The sequence below is a fragment of the Tachyglossus aculeatus genome, chromosome X1 (genome assembly GCF_015852505.1).
Source record: "Tachyglossus aculeatus isolate mTacAcu1 chromosome X1, mTacAcu1.pri, whole genome shotgun sequence".
Taxonomy (NCBI): domain Eukaryota; kingdom Metazoa; phylum Chordata; class Mammalia; order Monotremata; family Tachyglossidae; genus Tachyglossus; species Tachyglossus aculeatus.
The window spans coordinates 120458912-120471423 of record NC_052101.1 but is presented as its reverse complement, the minus strand read 5'-3'; the positions used below and the strand labels follow the sequence as shown (position 1 = coordinate 120471423).

Sequence of the window (12512 nt, the reverse complement as noted above, 5' to 3'; positions counted from 1 at the left end):
TTCATAGGAATCGTTTCTGCTGTAAAGACAGGCGGGCAACCGGATGGACTGACTGTGGAGTCGTTCCGGTCAGGCGGTGGGGAAGGGAGACTGTAAGCTCGTTGTGGGCAGGGAATGTCAGTTTATCGTCGTATTGTACTTTCCCAAGCGCTTCGTCCAGCGTTCTGCACACAGCAAGCGCTCAGTAAGCACGACCGAATGAATGAATGAATGAAGGAGACAACTGCGGGCCAGGTGAGACGCTATCAGATCACGCCACCACAGGAAGGGCACCCTGAAGGCGAGCCGCCCCGGAGGAAGGGGGTGGGCGTGGGGGCACCGTGCCAACGACGGCCCAGGAGCAGGCGACTCCCTTTGTGCCTATAAATAGTCCTGACGCGCAGTGGGCCCAAGCCACGGCCGCTCCGGGAAACACCACGTGACCAGCCCCCGGGGCCCCGCCCCCATGACGTTAGCCCACAAGGCCGCGCACTGTTGTGCAGTTTACTTCGCGTCGCTGGGACGACCGGAGGGGAGGGGGAAGGGGAGAGGGAGGGGGAGGATTCCCGCCCCTATGTAAATGAAGAGGCCTGGGGGAGACGTCATTTGCGTCCAATCGAGAAGAGGCCAAGTGAGCTCATCGGGGCCGATTGAGGGTATAAAGGCGTGATGGTGGAGCGGCCGTGGCCGCTAATGCCGGATAGGAGGCGGCGGGTGGCGGGTTTGTTGGTCAAACTGCCTCCATCGCCGGCGCTCCGTCCAGTTTTGCGGAGTGGGAGAACTAGCGGCGGCGCAGCTTCCCCTGGGGCGCCCCAAAGTGGGGGAGAGAAAAAGCCCAGCGCCGTTCCGTCCTTACTCCGTTCGCCCGCCTCCTGATCCTCCCGGGACCGCCCTCATCCCCTTACTCCGCCCCCTATCCCCTCCTCTTCCCGGTCCCCGCCCCCCCCTCCTCCCCGGGGCCGCTGCGGGGGAGGAGGAGAATGGAAACACCCTTCTACCATGATGATGTGTTAAGCAGCCTGAGCGGCAGCAGCAGCAGTTTCGCCTTCCCGAGCCGCCGCTTTCCCTCCGCCGTGTCCGCGTTCGGCAGCAGCATGATGAAGAAAGACGGTCTCACCCTGAACCTCAGCGACCAGGTTGTGGCCACCCTGAAGCCCGCCCCGCCGCCGCCTCACGGGGGCCACCACCTGCGAGGGGACACCAGCGGCAGCGCCGCCGCCGCCGCCGCCGAAGGGCTGCTCACCTCTCCGGACCTGGGATTGCTCAAACTGGCCTCGCCGGAGCTGGAGCGGCTCATCATCCAGTCCAACGGGCTGGTCACCACCACCCCGACCAGTACCCAGTTCCTCTACCCCAAGGTGACGGCCACGGAGGAGCAGGAGTTCGCCGAAGGCTTCGTCAAGGCCCTGGAGGACTTACACAAACAGAACCAGCTAAGCGGAGGGGCCGGGCCGGCCGGAGCCGCGGGGGGCTGCGCCCAGCCGCCGGGCGGGGCCGGCGTCGACCTCACCCCGGGGCCCCCCGCCGCCGCTTCTCTCGCGCAGCAAGAGCCGCCGGTCTACGCCAACCTCAGCAGCTACACGGGCAACGCGGCCGGCGCGCTGGGCAGCACCACGGTGAACTACTCGACCGACACGGTGCCCTACCCGCCCCCGCCCAGCCTGGGCCAGCCCCAGCCTCACCCCCGGCTCCAGGCGCTCAAGGACGAGCCCCAGATCGTGCCCGACGTGCCCAGCTTCGGCGAGAGCCCCCCGCTGTCCCCCATCGACATGGACACGCAGGAGCGCATCAAGGCCGAGCGCAAGAGGCTGCGGAACCGTATCGCCGCCTCCAAATGCCGCAAAAGGAAGCTGGAGCGGATCTCGCGGCTGGAGGAAAAGGTCAAGAGCCTCAAGAGCCAGAACACGGAGCTGGCGTCCACCGCCAACCTCCTCCGGGAGCAGGTGGCCCAGCTCAAGCAGAAGGTGCTCAGCCATGTCAACAGCGGCTGCCAGCTGCTGCCCCAGCACCAGGTCCCCGCCTACTGAGGGGCCCGGCCGGGCGCGCACCCCCAGTCTCCCCGGGGAGGCACTGAGACCGGGCGCCTGGCCCGGGACTGGTCTCAGGGCGCACGCCCCGCCGGGGCGCCCCCACGCACAGGCTCCGGCCCTGCCGCTCCGCCATCGCCCCCGCCCCACCCCCTTCCCTTTCTTTTTCCCCTTCTCGGACTTTTCGTAGGACCGAAGAGGGCGACTGGCTTGCTCGAGAGGAAGCTGCGCAGCAGGCGGGGCCGGGGAGTAGCGCGGGCCCCCTCCCCCCTTCCCGCCTGGAGGAGCCCCTGGACTCGGCGGAGGGGGCCACCTTGGCGAGAGGGGCTTCCCCCCGGCCGCGGCTCGGGGCGGATGGCGGAGGAGGCCGGCGGAGGGCGTTGTGGGAACGGAGACAACGCCTTCGAGTATTAGCAAAGGGCTGGAGCGACGATCGCTCCCGGACTCGGAGTGGGGAGGTGGGAGGCGAAGAGACGACAGGACAGGACAGGAGTGGAGAGGGCCGGGGCGCCCGGAAGACCCTGCCCGGAGTGACAAGCTCGCCGCCCGGGAGGGCCGAGTGCATGATGAACCTCCCCCACCCCACCCCCATCGTAGACTCTTATGATCCTCCTTCCCTCCCCCATGTTTACAAGCTCTTCACGAACAGAAGATCCGAGTGTTTTCTTTTCTACAGACTCTTCAGTGTCGTGTGTTCTGTTTGCACATCCCGTGTCTCAGATCCTTTGTACAAAGTGTAAATGTGACACACAGAATTTCAAGCTATTTTTTTGTGTTTGAAGTGTTCGATTTGCCCTATTTATGTTTCTACTGGGAACAATGTTTTTTTAAAAAAAAATTTGCTATCTCTCCACATTCCGGTATGTAATACTGTACAACGATGCTCTTCTGTTCAGTAAAGTATTGTTACATGAGCTCCGGCCTCTGTCTGCTTCTTCCCCTGCTGGGAGTGGTGTGTGGGACTGTAGGAGAGCCGCCGCCGCCGCCCCCTCCTCCCTCCCCCGTCTGTCACCCGGCCCCGGAGCTCACGCGGTTGCGTTTCTTCGCTGCCGCCCGAGCTCTGGAGCCAGACAAAGGGCCCTGGCCGGGCTGCTGTGCAGGCCGCCCGGAGCCCGAGCGGCGGACGGACTTCCCCGTCACACGCCCAGCAGCGGGAAGAGGAGAGCGGACGAGGGAGGAGCCACCGGGGGACGGAGTCGAGGCCCTGGGCCACCAGCGCCCCCTAGGCGCGCTGCCCACCAGCGCCGGCTTATGTAAAAACGCCCGCTGCTAAAAAAGGGCAAGAGGCGCTGCTAGGCCTTCCTGAAGATGGGTCGGGCTGGATGGTCTCCTGGCAAGGCGGCCTGCTGATTGGCTAAGCCAACAATTATGTAACACGGAAATGGTGGGTTGGTCGCTGGGACTTGAGCTCCTGTCTCCCCGAACGTGGCTTTCCTCCTGGGCCCTGGGAAGGTGGTTCGGTTCCCGTGGAGGCAGGCTTTTTTCTCCTCCAAGTGCCCCCGGGACGCTCAGCCAGCTGGTAGGAGTTGGCTTATCCACTTCCGGAACTGGTTTTTCAGCCCGCCCCCCGCTACGGAAGAAGGTTTTGAAGAGTAAGCCGAAAGCAGTCAAACTGTTTGCTCCACGCCTGGGGACGGGGAGCTGCCGGCCGGTGACCCTAGTCTACCCTGAATGTGGCAAAGCCATCCCTCAGCCTCCAAAGGGCAGACAGCCAAGCAGTGGGAGACGGTGGGTGCTCGCTGTTCAAGCAGCACCCAAGTTAGGGAGGACGGGTGCAGATTCTCAGGGTGCTACTGATCCTATGTGATGGGTTAAGTCTCAGCTCCTACATGGAGCTAATGGGGAGGGGGGTGGGGGATGGAATTGAGAGCTGGGATGGTTTGGGGTTTTACTGTGAACAAGAGAAGTGGTTCATTCAGGTTTCACCATTTGTGAGCATAAAGCCACCCACCCCTTCGTTCGGAACATCGCGTCCATGCAGGATCAAACTGTGTTCTCGCCGATTCCTATGGGACAGGCATGGCACGCAATGTACAAAGCTGTTTCAGGGTGTTCAGGCTTAACATTACATTATGGTTTTTCAGATCTGTCAAGGATGATAAGTGCAGTCACTAATGATACACCGTGTACATCTGCTGAAACATAGTAATGTAATACCTGCCCTAAATTTGACCTGCTTTATGATTATTAGGTGAGAAATGTCTTCTAATTAGTGAAACGCATGTATACACAGGTTTATTTTAGAGAGAAAGCCCCATAGGCCCATGTCGAGCAATCTGTTGATTAAAGTAACTGAGGCGGCTCTGGGGTTCTCACGGACCTCTGGGAACAACAGGGCCTTGGGTAGTGTCTCTGCACCTTGCCAAAGCCTTTAATCAAGTCCCTTGCCAGAAATGACAATGCTTTTGGCTTCACGACAAACCATGTGGCCGTGTGTGTCTTCAAAATTGGGAGTGCGTGTATGTGGGGAGCGGGGGTTTATCCAAGAACACTCCTTGTTTTGGTCTGAGCCAAAGCTTGCTCTCCCTCTGCTGGTTGTGTAGCAATAACTGTCGAAGCTCTATTCCCAGGGCTGTAACAGACTGTGCAACTTGTCCTTGAAACATATTTGATGCTGATAAGAAACCCTTCCCACAGCCCCTCACCCCAGGAAGAGCCGTCCTGATAGAAGAGAGGGCTGTGCCAGAGAAGCTCACAGCTCTTCAGCTGTAATGCTACTGGCAGGGAGCAGCCCCTTATTTGTCCAAACATACAAATCCAAGCAGAGGGGGAAAAAGGGACTTTTGCAGCCAACACAAATGTGATTTTCAAACCAAGCCAGAGGAGTGACTCAGAGTTCCTTTGTGTTTGTACCTTAGCCCACAACAACTGCTCCTCCGCTTCAGCCCAATTCAGAGCAGCCCACCAGAGCCGAGCTAAGCTTTAGGGTGTTGTAACAAAACAAGGAGGGGGAGGAGCAAAGGCCTCCTCCACCTTCAAATGATTTCACCAGTGACAGTTGGAAAGCCAACGTGAGGACGCTGTTCCTTTCCAATTTCAGCACCTAATTCGGTGCTATGAGCCATGTGGGGGTTCAGTTGAAAGCATTCTTGTTAATGATGATGGATACTCTAGGACATCCCTTTGAGGGTGAGTCCATGGAGAGGAGGGTGAGATTCAGTCTTCTCAAGCCTGCGGAAAGGTGAGAATGTGTTATCCTTGCTATAGTCACGGTAATTAGCCAAAGGCTGGAGGACCCATTGTCCTGGGTTCTGGTTCTGTGACTTATGGCCCTGACTTTAGGCACGACTCCCTCAGCATTAGTAATATCTGTCCCTGACCCCTCTATCTGCCTGTGAGACAGAAATTTACCTGTCGGAGAAAACCAACCTTAAAAATGGATTTTCCTGTAAAGCAGACAGCAGCCCACAGTACTCACTCTACTTCTTTGATCAAGTCAGAAAGGGCAAGGGAGAGACAAGCCCTGCTTGACCTTTCTTTGCTCTTCTTCCTGGAAGTTCTCCCAGATTCACTCAGAGCTACTCTTCTCCCCCTCTAGACCATAAGTTACTTGTGGGCAGGGAACATGTCTACCAACTCTGTTATATTGTACTCTCCTCCCGAGAGCTTAGTACAGTGCTCTGCACACAGTAAGTGCTCTATAAATATGATTGATTTATTCCCCAGGGTCCCCATGGCTCTGTTCCCAGCTGTCATTGCTCCCCTAGATCACTTCTCCCCACTCTTTAGTTCTCAGCAATCACCTCCTCAACTTCTGGGCTCAAATTGCCAACCACTCCCCATTACTCGGAACCCAGCCGCCAGTCATCCAGCATCACCTCAGCCACCCACTGTTGTAGTAGTAATTAGTATTTATTAAACATTTACTGTGTGCAGAGCATGGTCCTAAGCGCTGGGAAAGAGTGAGAAGCAGCGGGTCCTAGCGAGAATACAGCCTTGGGAGTCAGAGGAGCTGGGTTCTAGTCCCGGCTCTGCCACTGGCCTGCTGTGTGACCTTGGGCAAGTCGCTTCACCTCTCTGGGCCTTGGTTTCCTCCTCTGTAAAATAGAGATTCAATACCTGTTCTTCTCTCCTACTTAGACTGTGAGCCCCATGGGGTACAGAGATGGTATGCCGGCCTAATTAACTTGCATCTACTCCAGCGTTCAGAACGGTGTTTGTCATGTAGTAAGAACTTAACAAATACCATGATTCTTTATTATTAGACACAAATGCTGTCCCTCAAGGGGATCACAATTCTCTTCACTAACCTTTTCAGAACCCAAAGATGGCTCCCATCTCATAGTAGCCCCATGGTGAATTCTCACACCTGATTTGGGACTTCTCTCTCAAAACCTGTCTAATCCTAGCTTTCCTATCTCTTTCAATGATGCAGCCAACCTCCCTATCCGAGGAGCCTGCCACCTTTGACTCCTCATGGTCTTTCAGTCCTCACATCCACTCAACCACTAAATTCTGCCAGTTTTTTTTCTCTAGTATATCCCAGCTCTCGACTCAAACAGCTATCACTTTGATCCAAGCTCTGGTCAGAACATGGTTAGGTTATTCAGACAGCCTCCTTGCTGGGCTCCATGTTTCCTGTCTCCCCTTCCTTCAGACCAAAGTCCACTCGGCATTACGAACTGTCTTCTTCTGCAGCCCTGCAACACACATCTTTCCATTCCTCTAAAGCCTCCAATGGCAACCTATTTCTTGTTGCATCAAGCAGAAATCTTTAAGACCTAAGTAACCTGTGCCAACCCCAGTCCTCCCATCACCTCAAATTTAACATGTTCAAAACAGAACTCCGTATCTTCTCAATTAAACCCTGTCCTCCCCCTGACTTTCCCATCACTGTAGTTGGCATCTCACAAGCCCATAACCTTGGTGTTATCCTTGGCCCCTCTCTGTCATTCAACCCACATATTCAATCCTTCACTAAATCCTGTTCATCCCATCTTCACAACATCAGTAAAGTCTGCCCTTTCCTCTTCATCCAAACGGCTACCACGTTAATACAATCACTCATCCTATCCTGCCTGGATTACTGCATTAGCCTCCCCCTTGCTGACCTCCTGGCCTCCTGTCTCTCCCCACTCCAGTCCATACTTCACTCTGCTGTCCGAATCATTTTTCTACAAAAACATTCAGTACATGTCACCCTTCTCCTCAAAAAACTCCAGTGGTTGCCCATCCACCTCCGTAGCAGACAAAAACTCCTCATCATTGGCTTTAAAGCACTCCATCACTCCACCCCTCCTACCTCACCTCGCTTCTCTCCTTTTACAGTCCAGCCACACACTTCACTTCCCTAGTGCTAACCTTCTCACTGTGACTTGATCTCACCGGTCTCGCCACCGACCCCTGGCCCACCTCCTGCCTCTGGCCTGGAATGCCCTCCCTCCTCAAATCTGACAGACAGTGACTACTCCCCCCACCCTTCAAGCCTTACTGAAGGCATATCTCCTCCAAGAGGCCTTCCCAGACTAATCCCCACTTTCCCTCATCTCCTACTCCCTTCTGTGTTGCCCTGACTTGCTCCTTTCGTTCTTCCTCCCTCCCAGCCCCACAGCACGTATGTCTAGACTGTAAGCTTGTTGTGGGCAGGGAATGTCACTGTTCATTGTTTTATCATATTTTCCCAAGTGCTTAGTATGGTGCTAAGCACTCAGTAAATCACAATTGAATGAATGAGCTTAGAACAGTGCTTGACACAGTGGAAAGAGCCTGGGCTTTGGAGTCAGAGGTCATGGGCTCAAGCCCTGACTCCACCAATTGTCAGCTGTGTGACTTTGGGCAAGTCACTTCACTTTTCTGTGCCTCAGTTACCTCATCTGTAAAATGGGGATGAAGACTGTGAGCCCCACGTGGGACAACCTGATCACCTCGTATCCCCCCCAGCACTTAGAACAGTGCTTTGCACATAGTAAGCACTTAACAAATACCATCATCATCATCATCAAGTGCTTAAGTACCATAATTTTTTTAAAAAAAGCTCCCCACTAGCTCTCTTTGTCTTACATATCAGTTCTCTTCACCTGCTACCCTCCACCTTGCACTCTTTGCTCCAAGTTTCATGTCTAACTGTACATATCATGGTATTTGTTAAGTGCTTTTACTATGTTCCAAGCACTTACTAAGCACTGCTGTCGATACAGGATAATCAGAATGGAGAGAACAGGTATCGAATCCTTATTTTGCTGATGAAAAAACTGAAGCACAGAGAGGGTAAGTGATTTGCCCAAGGTCACAGAGCCGGCAAGTGGTGAAGACAGGATGAGAACCCAGGTCTCCTGACTATGTCTCCAAACTCTCACTCATGCTGCTCCTGGAGCTCCCTCCCCCTCCAAATCTGCCACCTCAGCTCTCCCCTCATCTTCATAGCCCTCCTAAAATCCCACCTTCTCCAGGAAGCTGTCCCCAATTAATTTGCACATGTTCCAGCTGCACTTAACCAACACCCAGCCTTAGCACTTACGTCCTTTAATTGCATCCTTAGCACTCATATACATATTTATAATTTATTTCATTACATTTAATTGCTTCTTCAGATGCTTCATCCTGATGTATTCATTTCTGCATATATTTCTTCTTCCTCTGGCTTTCACTATCTCTAAATAATTTTCATCTATCTCTCCCTTGCTTGCACCTCCCTCCTGCTTGGAACTCCTTCCACCCCTCTCCCCATCTTTAAAGCCCTACTGAAATGTCTCCTCCAAGAAGCCTTCCCTACCTAACCTCCTATCTTCCCACCAACCTCAGCTTCGCTGACACTGGCCTTTACTGGTTCTCCTCCTATCTCTCTGTCCACTCATTCTCAGTCTCTTTCATGGACTTCTCCTCAGCCTCCCACCCCCTAACTGTGGGTGTCCCTCAAGGTTCAGTTCTGGGCCTCCTTCTATTCTCCATCTACACCCACACCCTTGGAGAATTCATTCACTCCCATGGCTTTAGCTACCTCCTCTATGTGGATGATTTCCAAATCTACATCTCCCTTTCTGCAGTCTCACATTTGCTCCTGCCTTCAAAGACATCTCTACTGGGATGTTCTGCCATCACCTCAAATTTAACATGTCCAAAACAGAACTCCTTATCTTACCAACCAAACTCTGACTTTCCTTGTCCTCCCCCTGACAGCACCACCATCCTTCCTGTCTCACAAACCCCTAACCTTGGCATTATCCTTGACTCCTCTCTCTCTCATCCAACCCACATATTCAATCTATCACTCACTAAATCCTGTCTGTTCGACCTTCACATCACTAAAATCCGCCTTTCCTCTCCATCCAAACTGCTACCACGTCAATCCAAGCACTTATCCTATCCCACCTTGATTACTTGTATCAGCCTCCTTGTTGACCTCCCTGCCTCCTGTCTATCTCCATCGCAGTCCATATTTCACTCATTTTTCTACAAAAACGTTCAGACATGTTTCGCCACTCCTCCGGAAGCTCCAAATGGTTGTCCATCCACCTCCGCATCAAACAGAAACTCCTTACCGTCGCCTTTAAGGCACTCAATCACCTTGCCCCCTCCTACCTCACCTCGCTACTTTCCTACTACAACCCAGCCCACACACTTCACTCCAGTGCCAACCTACTCTCTATTCCCCGATCTCACCTATCTCTCCACCGACCTCTCGCCCACGTCTTGCCTCTGGCCTGGAACGCCCTCCCTCCTAATATCTGACAGACAATTATCCTCCCCACTTTCAAAACCTTATGGAAGGTTCAGCCTTCGACACTGTGGACCACCCCCTTCTCCTCAACACGCTATCTGACCTGGGCTTCACAGACTCCGTCCTCTCCTGGTTCTCCTCTTACCTCTCTGGTCGTTCATTCTCAGTCTCTTTTGCAGACTCCTCCTCCCCCTCCCATCCTCTTACTGTGGGGGTTCCCCAAGGTTCAGTGCTTGGTCCCCTTCTGTTCTCGATCTACACGCACTCCCTTGGTGACCTCATTCACTCCCACGGCTTCAACTATCATCTCTACGCTGATGACACCCAGATCTACATCTCTGCCCCTGCTCTCTCCCCCTCTCTCCAGGCTCGCATCTCCTCCTGCCTTCAGGACATCTCCATCTGGATGTCTGCCCGCCACCTAAAGCTCAACATGTCGAAAACTGAACTCCTTGTCTTCCCTCCCAAACCTTGCCCTCTCCCTGACTTTCCCATCTCTGTTGACGGCACTACCATCCTTCCGGTCTCACAAGCCCGCAACCTTGGTGTCATCCTCGACTCCGCTCTCTCATTCACCCCTCACATCCAAGCCGTCACCAAAACCTGCCGGTCTCAGCTCCGCAACATTGCCAAGATCCGCCCTTTCCTCTCCATCCATACCGCTACCCTGCTCATTCAAGCTCTGATCCTATCCCGTCTGGACTACTGCATCAGCCTTCTCTCTGATCTCCCATCCTCGTGTCTCTCTCCACTTCAATCCATACTTCATGCTACTGCCCAGATTATCTTTGTCCAGAAACGCTCTGGGCATATTACTCCCCTCCTCAAAAATCTCCAGTGGCTACCAATCAATCTGCGCATCAGGCAGAAACTCCTCACCCTGGGCTTCAAGGCTCTCCATCACCTCGCCCCCTCCTACCTCACCTCCCTTCTCTCCTTCTACAGCCCAGCCCGCACCCTCCGCTCCTCCGACGCTAATCTCCTCACCGTACCTCGTTCTCGCCTGTCCCGCCATCGACCCCCGGCCCACGTCATCCCCCGGGCCTGGAATGCCCTCCCTCTGCCCCTCCGCCAAGCTAGCTCTCTTCCTCCCTTCAAGGCCCTACTGAGAGCTCACCTCCTCCAGGAGGCCTTCCCAGACTGAGCCCCTTCCTTCCTCTCCCCCTTGTCCCCCTCTCCATCCCCCCGATCTTACCTCCTTCCCTTCCCCACTGCACCTGTATATATGTATATATGTTTATACATATTTATTACTCTATTTATTTATTTTACTTGTACATATCTATTCTATTTATTTTATTTTGTTAGTATGTTTGGTTTTGTTCTCTGTCTCCCCCTTTTAGACTGTGAGCCCGCTGTTGGGTAGGGTCTGTCTCTATATGTTGCCAATTTGTACTTCCCAAGCGCTTAGTACAGTGCTCTGCACATAGTAAGCGCTCAATAAATACGATTGATGATGATGATGATGGAAGGCACATCATCATCATCATCATCATCAATCGTATTTATTGAGTGCTTACTATGTGCAGAGCACTGTACTAAGCGCTTGGGAAGTACAAATTGGCAACATATAGAGACAGTCCCTACCCAACAGTGGGCTCACAGTCTAAAAGGGGGGGGGGAGGGGAGGCCTTCCCTGATTAAGCCCTTGTTTCCTCTTTTCCCACTCCCTTTTGCATCTCCCTGACTTGCTCCCTTTATTCACCACCCACGCACCCAGCCCCACGGCACTTATGAAGATATCCATAATTTATTTATTTATATTAATATCTGTCACCCCTTCCAAACTGTGAGCTCACTGTGGGCAGGGAATGTATCTATTATATTGTTGCATTGTGCTCTCCCAAGCGCTTAGTCAGTCAGTCAATCATATTTATTGAGCGCTTACTGTATGCAGAGCACTGTACTAAGTGCTTGGGAGAGTACCTTGCACACAGTAAGTGCTCAATAAATACTATTGATTGATTGATTATTCTCCCTCCCTTCTGTGTCGCCTATGCATTTACGTCCATTCTCCCTAAGTACTTTGATATGCACCTCATACTCAGCCGCACAGCACTTACGTACATAACTTTATACTCTGTTGCTTCTCCTATCTGTAATTTATTTTAAGGTCTGCCTCTCTACTAGACTGTAAGCTCCTCGAGGTCAGGGATTGTGTCTACTTTATTGTGCTCTACCAAATGCTTAATTCAGTGCTCTGCACAAGGTAAGGGTTCAATAAATATTATTGATTGATTCCCCTATCAGACTGTAAGCTTGAGGGGAGGAAATATGTGTTTTGCTACCATTATACTCTCCCGAACACTTAGTACAATACCTTACCAGGTGTTTAATACATTCCATCGATTATATTAATGATAATGTTTAGGGTAGGGCCTGCTGATCTGGCCATCTGGGGAATTTGGAGAATTGCAGCCAACGAGATTGCAGCCCAGGTCAAAGGATCCTCTCAAGTCAAAGGATCTTCTTAATACATCAATCAATTGTATTTATCGAGTGTTTACTGTGTGCAGAGCACTAAACTAAGCGCTTGGATGACTACAATGTTCCCTGCCTACAACTAGCTTACAGTTTTACTTTTGATTGACAAAGGGAGTCAACCCCAGACAGAAGGAGCCCAGGGATTGGCTGGAATTGAATGCTGTCCAGATAATTTATGCACATGATATCATAATGCCTCACAGCCAATGAGATTTCAGCCCAGACCATAGGTTCCTTTGACTACACTTTTGATTGACAAAGGGTGTCAAAGCCAGACAGGAGCCCAGGGATTGGCTGAAATTGGATACTGTCCAGATAATGTATGTGATGTCATAATGCCTCAGGGCTTTATATCCCCATCCCCT

General features: G+C 52.8%; 1 protein-coding gene across 1 annotated transcript; it reads left to right on the top strand.

The window, feature by feature from the left end:
* Nucleotides 1-665: 665 nt before the first annotated feature.
* On the top strand, nucleotides 666-2920 carry JUND (JunD proto-oncogene, AP-1 transcription factor subunit). Its single transcript, XM_038772546.1, has one exon. It carries the CDS (start codon nucleotides 960-962, stop codon nucleotides 2004-2006), a length of 1047 nt encoding a protein of 348 aa, XP_038628474.1. The 5' UTR covers nucleotides 666-959; the 3' UTR covers nucleotides 2007-2920.
* Nucleotides 2921-12512: the final 9592 nt, after the last annotated feature.

Coding starts and splice junctions, on each gene's coding strand:
- JUND (XM_038772546.1), top strand. CDS start 960: ATGGAAACACCCTTCTACCATGATGATGTGTTAAGCAGCCTGAGCGGC.